Consider the following 8601-nt stretch of genomic DNA (forward strand, 5'->3'; position numbering starts at 1 on the left):
AATCAAACTCTATATCTACTTTGTGCACTTTTCTGCTTGTCTGTTATATTTCAAAATTTAAAAAAAAAGGTTAAAAACAAAGAGAACAGAAATGTAGAGTCAATGATTTTACATCACTTCTAAGTTTATCAATACAAAATGTGGCCACATTGTTAGGTCAGATGGGGCTATGATTTCCATCTCAAAGGTGGATGGGAAACTGGGAGACTGGGGGAAGGAGTTGCCTCCTGTGACATAAGAAAAGTAAGCTGAAGAAAATTTTCACCTGATTTCTTTCTGCATGTCTTAAAGCTCGTTCAACTTGCCTTAATGTTTTGGTATTCCAGAGAGCTAGTCTGCTGGGTGTTCCAGCTTTCATTTGGTAACGCTTTTTGTTGCTGAATTATAATGCTTATCTTCCCACCTGGTTAGCCCAACTTTCTACATTTATCTCAACATCCTAATTTACCTATAAAAGTAGACTCTACTTTTTTATTATGAAAAATAATTTTACAAAATAAAGGATTGTGAGCATTATACTCAACCATTTGCCTTGTTCCACACTCTCTTAGGGTGTTTGTTGATGATATATATAATAAATATTTACACAGCTATGATCAGTATTCATATACTTCTCCTTTTCACTTAACTCTATTTTCCAACATGTATTTTTCATTTTGACTGAGTTCACCAATTTGTCGTAGTAGGTAGCTACAAGGTATTCCGTCTTAATTATTTATGTTCAAACTTTTTTGACTTAACTGATTCTAATGTTCACTGGAAGCACAATTCCTCTGTATCCATTTCTAACGGGTCAGTCTGGACGATCTATTTCACTTCTGCTTTTTCCAAAGTTGCAACCCTATAATTTTCACTAGTTGTGTCAAAATAGGGTTCAAGAAGTGACAGGTTAGAATGTGAGGGTCCTCCCAAGTAATTTCTTACCAAACTGATCCTTTATGCTGTGTTTCATCTTATGTTGTTCATTTGTCTAGGACCCATTTCATTCTGTCATTATATTTAACAATTATCTCATGGGTCAGTGGCTGAAAGAAAGTAAACGTATGATAACCGTGAACTCCAGGCTATGGTTCACAGTGGAAAGCAAACTATATTCTACACCCCATTCCTTCTTCAGAACAAATATCTACAGGAAAGAGTAAGGAGAGGAAAGAGGCAGGATTATGTTCTTCAACAAATTTTAACTTCACCCTCCTCACCTGAATCTAGTCTCCCTCATGCCGATGCAAAAGATGCTGCCACCTGGCTTCTTTCCTTGCAGTGGTCACATCATCTGAATTAAGAGAATCCTTTTCCTGTGGCCCAACAGTTTTGCATGATCCGGTCAAACTGAGTCAACATTTTCAAAGTATAAGTATGCAAATTTATTAAATTTATTTATTTATTTACTATTTACGATGCGAATAGATGTTACTGAATGTGTTTTGGAGCCTTAGTGGATAAAGTGTCAGATGATGGGGATCTGGGAAAGTATCTAAACTTTCAAATTGTGTCTTATGCAAAAAATTCCCTTCTAAACGTATTTTTACAATATGTGGAGTTTTCCTGAAACAAATCTTTACTTAATAAAAGAAGATGTCCTGTAGAGTCAACAACTTTGGTGCCTACTGTATGCATGGTCCTGTTCTCGTCACGAACCGCAAGACCACCAGAGGGCGCTCGTTCCCTGTCTATCCAGCCTTCGTCAGCGACTCCGAAAATCCACGTTAAACTTGACTTTTACACTCAGGAAAAGTCTTTCACATTTAATCCACACATATTTACCGACAATTTATTGTGCTGCCAGAAGAGGGGCTAGGTTCACAAGATACAGTGGTGAGTTAGTCACAGTTCCTAATACCAGGCGCAAAGAGCACAGCAGAGACTGAAAGTAAACAACCGGCTACAACAAGGTGGGTAAGTGAAGAGTTTCTAGATCTGTGGAGTTTGTTATTTAAATATTGGCTCCTGGTTTTAGAAGCTAGTAACAATTCATTAAGAGATTCCGGACTGCTTCTGCTCTGTAACCCGGACATCGATCTCAGTCCTCATGGTACTTTGTAAACCAGAGCCAGAGACCTGTCCTTGGGTGGCTCCATTAGTCAGCTCCGCAATTTCAAGTCCCCCATCCCCCTTTTTTTTCAGGGCTTCCCGCAGTTCTCTTACAGTTAACTTCTGCCCCAGGTCGACACTCTCAGTTGGCCCCCAGGGCCAAGGACAAGGAATTACCCACAACTATCAGCCTTACCGGGCTCCACCCATTCTTTTTCTGGTTTAAAACCCGCGGGCTTTTCCTGTTCTGAATTCCTAGACTTCCTTCCTGTTTTGATTCTCGCGACAGTTACGAGACCTCGCGTGAAGTTTACTTCCCTTCACTCTTCTGCGTTTTAGAGACCAGGGTGACTGTGTATCTGGCTACGCCCACCTCAGTAGAGCCCTTCGAGGAAACCCCTAAATGAAGGGGCTTGGCTGCGTTCAGGTCAGGAGAGAGAGTCTCTGACCGCTTCCGAGAGCTCGACGCCCCCGGCACCCGGTGCGCATGCGGAGCCAGTCCTCCTGGGCGGTCCAGAGGCCGAGACCCGGCCGCCAACTTCGCGGTTGATGGAGAGGGCGGTGTCCACCCCGGGCCAGGTCCTTCCGGAGCGAGCCTGACTGAATAACGTCCCCTGCCTGGCTGCAAAGCTCCGTCTCCGTCCCCTACAAACTGGACTGCAGCGCGGTTTCTGTAAGCCGCTGGGGGCAGGCCGGGGCGGGGCCTGGCAGACCCCCGGTACGGAGGACGGGCCTCCAGGAATGTTCTCCTCCCCGCCCCCAGCCCAAAGTGCCACGGTGGCGCCGGTGGCGGCCGCGAGACCGAATGCCTCTGGCCCTGCCGGCCTAGCAACCATAACCTGTAATTCTGACCCGGAGCGCTGCCCACTGGGGAGGCGCCCCGCCCACCTCTCCGACAGCGGCCGCCGGTCGGCTGGGACCTCTATAATCACCCGGCTCCTCCTCGGGTTGAAGCACCTGCCGGATGTGGGGAGGGAGGAGGAGGCCAGATGTGAGGAGGCAGAAGTAAACAACGAGTCTCTGGTCCGCGACTTGGTGGGGAAGTGGGGTGGACAAGCCTGTAATCGCCCCAGGGCTGCGGGGAGACGACGTTGGTTGGCTCTGCCCTGCAGGAGCGCCCGACTTGGCACAAGAATTCCTACCTCGTCATTTTGCAGCTGCTTTAGCGGATGGGACTGTAAAGTCAGATGGGACAGTGCCTAGCCTTTCAACCAACTCTAACTTCCCAGCTACCCCCCACCCTCCCATCCCCTACTCCGAACCCGCACTCCACCCCATCTCTAGTCCTTTCCCAGCTTGGGTGTCCGGTTACTGCTGTTCTGTGCTTACTGTGAGTTTGGACCAGGCTAGGGGGAAGTGGCCCAGGAGGGTCCCGTGCGGCTGCATAAAATTGGCAGCTTCAGAACTAGGGGAGGGGGTGGGGTATGCAACGTCGAGGGGCGGGGAGAGGGGGCGGAGGAGCTGCTCCCTGAGTGCAAGTCCGTGGACTCTGTCAGAGATTCTCAAGTCGGAGCAGAGGTGGCTGGCGGGCCCACCCGATTCCTTTCCACTGCCTGCTTTTTCGGACAGGAGTCACGGCTGCTCTGAGGGGCATAGTCCCGGACACCAGGTGAGCGCTCTGGGCCCCAGGGCATCACCCCACCCCCACCCCAACACACACACCCTCCCCCGCCCCACCCCCTTTCCACCCTTATTAACAACTCCTTCCTCCTGGGACCAGCCATTCCCACCCATCTCTAGGGCAGGAAGCTTCGAAGTTGGATGGGTGGTGGTAGTGGTGGTGCGCGTGTGTGCTTGAGCTTTATCACTCCCTCCTCTCACCTCTCCCCAACCCCCAAGAACAGCCCAATCAGTTACCACCCAGCGTAACTGGATGACCCCTCCTATGACCCTTCGACACTTGACTCCAAGGTAGCAGGGGAGGGGGCAGTGCTAGGGTCCAAGTTGGTACGAGTGACAAGGAGGTTGCTTCTGACCTCCTGACCTGGTTTCCATCCCCGGCAGGGTGCCACGCACGCGCTGAAGCCCCTAGTACTCTCAAGGCTTCCAGCTAATCATGCCCCAGCCGCCCGCAGCTGCCTTGCCGCTGCCCGTGCTGCTGCTGCTGCTGCTGCTACTCCTGGTGGTGCGGACGCCGACCCCGGCTGGCGCGCGGCCATCCCTAGGCCCCGATTACCTGCGGCGCGGCTGGCTACGGCTGCTGGCGGAGGGCGAGGGCTGCGCTCCCTGCCGGCCAGAAGAGTGCGCCTCGCCGCGGGGCTGCCTGGCCGGCCGGGTGCGCGACGCGTGCGGCTGCTGCTGGGAATGCGCCAATCTCGAGGGCCAGCTCTGCGACCTGGACCCCAGTGCCCACTTCTACGGGCGCTGCGGCGAGCAGCTTGAGTGCCAGTTGGACGCTGGTGGCGACCTGAGCCGCGGAGAGGTGCCCGAGCCACTGTGTGCCTGCCGCTCGCAGCGCCCTCTCTGCGGTTCCGACGGCCGCACCTACGCTCAGATCTGCCGCCTGCAGGAGGCGGCCCGCGCTCGGCCGGACGCCAACCTCACCGTGGCGCACCCCGGGCCCTGCGAATCGGGTACGCACGGCCCACGACCCCGACCCCCGGCACTTGGGTTTCCTCAAGGCGTTGCACCCCGGTCCCCGACAGCATTGGTCTCTGGCCAGCTGAGCGAAAAAGATGACGCCAGGGAGGCCTCGAGTCCATTATAGGAGTTTGCTCTCGGGGCTGGTCCTCAGAAGCCACCGCCTGAAGGTGCGGGTCCGGAGCTTTGTCAATAAGCAGCGTGCGTTGGGGCGCGTGAAAGCTCCAGACCCGGCTGGCAGAGACCAACCCTCTGAGAGAGCAGGCACATAGCCAACGCTTGGCCTCAAAATTGAGAGAGTGAAGAGAGACTCTCAGACTTTGCCCAGACCACTAGAATTCAGGCAGGGAAACTTGGGTTCCTGTGAGATGCAATCAGGTTTCGTTTGGGCGGCTCCGTAGAGCCAGTGCTTAGTTAACCTAGTCTCCGGGCCTCTGCCCGCCCTCCCCTTTCCTCTGCGTTTAGGGTTTAGTGGAGCAGGGGGGCTCTTCTAGCTCCTCCTCCCCCATCCCAGCGGGCTGAGGGCTATTCAAGCCTCAAGTTTTCTTTGGCAGCTCTAGTAACCTTCACTTCCTGAGCGCCTTTGAGGGGTCTGGCTTGGCTGGGGCTGCTGGGAAAGTAAACGCTCTGCGGGAGGGTCTCCCCACGACCCCAGGCTTTCTGCCTGCTGCCCAGATTGATTTCAGTGTCCTTGCCTTTGCCACGTGGACTGCCCCCCCCACCAAGGTGGGGTGGGGGAAGGGCTGATCTTCGGGCCTTTGGCAGCAAGACCTGGTTAGAGAAGGGGGAGGGTGTGGGTGAGGGAGGTGTTGCTTACAAATCCAGCAGGGTAGGGGCCTAGAGGGTGGAATGAGGACAGGGGAGCAATCAGGGACAGAGTGTGGTTGCCAAGCTGAGGTGTGGGTCTCTGTACTTGTTTGTGCATCTTGTCTGCCTGTGCATTTCCATCTCTGTGTTCCCACCCTTGTACGTACCTGCAGCTACATTTGTGTATGTGTCATGTCATGCTTATGGATGTGTATTTACTTCAGCATATATGTGTTCCCTCACAAACACATTCAAAATGGTTTGTATATGGGGTCCTTGCTGGGCTGGATGTGCCATCCTGTTCTTAGGCCTCCTATCTCCACCCCCAGAGCCCCAGATTGTGGCACATCCATATGACATTTGGAACGTGACGGGGCAGGATGTGATCTTTGGCTGTGAAGTGTTTGCCTACCCCATGGCTTCCATCGAGTGGAGAAAGGACGGCTTGGACATTCAGCTGCCAGGGGATGACCCCCACATCTCTGTGCAGGTAGGGACAGGGAGCAGAGGCCTCCCCGGGGCAGCCCACGGTCCCTCTAGAACGATGCTGCTGACTCCTCCTGGCTCCAGTTTAGGGGTGGACCCCAGAGGTTTGAGGTGACGGGCTGGCTGCAGATCCAGGCTGTGCGTCCTAGCGATGAGGGCATCTACCGCTGCCTGGCCCGCAATGCCCTCGGCCAGGTCGAGGCCCCAGCTAGCCTGACAGTGCTCACACTGGGTAAGGGAGAGCCCTGAGCTCTGGGGGCTGGGGGAAGGTGGTGGATTCATGCCCTTGAATGTGTGTCCATGTGTGTATATGCATGTGGGTACACACACAAGCATGGCTTTCTCACAGCCTGGGATACATGGGCACTGACAGCCCTGTTTCCTGTTCTCTCTCCTTTGTCCCCATGTGTTTGCAGACCAGCTGAACTCCACAGGCATCCCCCAGCTGTCATTCCTGCACCTGTTTTCTGAGAAGGAGGCTGAGAGTGAAGAGGCCGAGGATTACTACTAGGTCCAGAGCCGTGGCCCATGGGGGTGGGTGAGTGGGGATAGTTTTCAACCCTGCTTTTGAAAAGATCTGGAAAGGGGGAGCAGGGCCCCTTCACAGATTGCTTTAATGCCCTTAGTAGGGGAGATGTGATGGTGGTGGGAGAGACAAAAGTTGGAGGGTAAGGAGAGAGGCAGAGACTAGGGGAGGTGGGATGCAGAGGGGCCCATGCAGGAGGTGCTCTGGCCGGGACAGTCTCCTGTGTGGACCAACCAGGCATTAGGCAATAGCTGCCTGCTGGTCTCTAGGCTGAGTGGCGGGTGGGGGGTAGGGGTGGGGAGGAGTGGAGCTGACACAAGGGGTGCAGACACCAGGATCCTCCACTTCTTTCCAGCAGCCCTCCCTCCAGCTCTGCTCAGCCAGTCTCCTGACTGCCCTTCTGCACAGCTCCTGCTGTTATTTTTCTAGTCCCCAGTCTTTGCCTAGCCTCAGTCTACCCTTTCTTGAAACTCACCTTCTAGAAAATTTCCCTCTCTCTTAGTCCCAGTTGCACATACTAACTGCAGTTCTCTTTGCTGTTTGCCATCTGCTGTCCAGGAAGGCACGATGGAGCATGGTTTAGCTCAGTGCACTAAGATGGGCATTTGGGCATGTCTGATTTTCCTGTCATTCTGGGAACTCCATGAGGGCAGTACCATATATTATACCACTTTGTACTGGACGATGCCTAGCACAAGACTAGGCACAGTAGGCACACAATAAAGATTTATGAACAAACTGAGACAGATGTTTCATGCAGATTTGCACACAGAGACCGCATTTCTCTGGGAGGCCTCCCAGGGTAGTAGGACTCTGGCTTCCAGAAGCTGTAGGTCCTGCTCTCTAAGCACATGCCTGCCAGATGTAGAGGAAGCTTGAGCTGGGGCCTCCCCCTGCCCCAGGCAGGAAGGTTGGAGCCATCTGGTCGGGAGGGAGGGTATCCTCCCAGTCTGCACTCCATTGGGGCTGGTCTGGAGATAGAGTGCCTGCCCCTCTGTCCCCTCCCCAGGCAGAGTGGGAAACCAGATCTATGTGGGTAGGACCCAGTATGAAAGCATAAACTGGATGGAGGAGGGGAGAAGTTTGGTCACATGTATCGGCCGCACCCTAGGATTTCCCTATGAAGCCGCCCATTTCCCAGCCGAACCCAGACAAAATCATGGTAAGCTTGTTTTCTCGTCTGCCCCAACTGTGACTTGTCTTCTCTGGCTGGAGGTGCCTCACAGAGCCGTACTCTTTTGCTCCCGAAATCTCTCTCCACACTCCCCTTACCTAGCCCAGGGACACTGGTGAGGCGTAGTGTTTATTGACTGACGAAAGGAGAAAATGAAAGCTTAAGTTGGCGAGGCCAAGACCCCCGTGTGTGGGTGTCGAAGGCCTCCTACGCGCCTGGGTTCCACCCGAAGCCTGGCGCCACACGACGGGAGAAGTCGCAGTTGACTCGGTGTCTGAGCTTGTCCTCTGGGGCCCAACGTAGGGAGCCCGGCCTCTTGGGAGGGGCGTGGCCCAGACCCCAACCCAAGGGCTTGGCTGCCCCTCCCGCAGAACCTCAGGACTCGTCCAGAGACTAAGCCAGAGGACAGCTCTCGTTGCCGAGTCCTGGCTGGAGTCTGGCGTTTCCAGGAGCAGCACTTCAACAGCTCGAGCGGGTTGGATACTCGGGGTGAATTCTAAGTCGACCGCTAAAGTAGGGATAGGGATGTGAGCAGTATGGTGGGGGCAGGAGGGTCAGGCCGTTCAGCGTCCGGCCCAGAAGGAGGTCTGCTCCGCGCTGAAAGAGGGGACTGGGGTCTGGGTCCCGCAGCAGCCAGGGAATCCGCCCCTGACTTGTTCTTCGCCGGCGACTCCCGGCCAGCTGGGCTCGAAGGCGCCCCCTGGCGGGCCCATCGATCCTACCGCGCCCACTTGCAGAGCAGAGGCTCCGCACGATCCTAGAGGGTCACACGCATCCCCCAGAACCCGTACTCCTCCATCACTTTTGCAGACTTTACAGGATGTTCAAGTGCAGCCTCCTTATAGCCTCAGTTTCCCCCTGCGCGGTGCTACAGGTTCAGGCCCCACAGCCTTGAATAGGAGGAACCCCTGCTGCGCACCCCACCACCTGCTCCAGCGGACCGGCTTTAATAACGTCGCTGGAAAGTGACACGCGATTTATTATTAAAGAATTGTTG

General features: G+C 54.3%; 1 protein-coding gene across 1 annotated transcript; it reads left to right on the forward strand.

Annotated features, from left to right (window-relative positions):
- Positions 1 to 1662: 1662 nt before the first annotated feature.
- Positions 1663 to 7172, forward strand: KAZALD1 (Kazal type serine peptidase inhibitor domain 1). Its single transcript, XM_082611782.1, has 7 exons — positions 1663 to 1892; positions 2371 to 2704; positions 2795 to 3640; positions 4036 to 4604; positions 5748 to 5908; positions 5989 to 6136; positions 6321 to 7172. Exons 4-7 carry the CDS (start codon positions 4088 to 4090, stop codon positions 6413 to 6415), a joined length of 921 nt encoding a protein of 306 aa, XP_082467908.1. The 5' UTR covers positions 1663 to 1892; positions 2371 to 2704; positions 2795 to 3640; positions 4036 to 4087; the 3' UTR covers positions 6416 to 7172.
- The last annotated feature ends 1429 nt before the right edge of the window (positions 7173 to 8601 follow it).

Source organism: Mesoplodon mirus (genome assembly GCF_964341445.2).
Source record: "Mesoplodon mirus genome assembly, chromosome: 2".
Classification (NCBI taxonomy): domain Eukaryota; kingdom Metazoa; phylum Chordata; class Mammalia; order Artiodactyla; family Ziphiidae; genus Mesoplodon; species Mesoplodon mirus.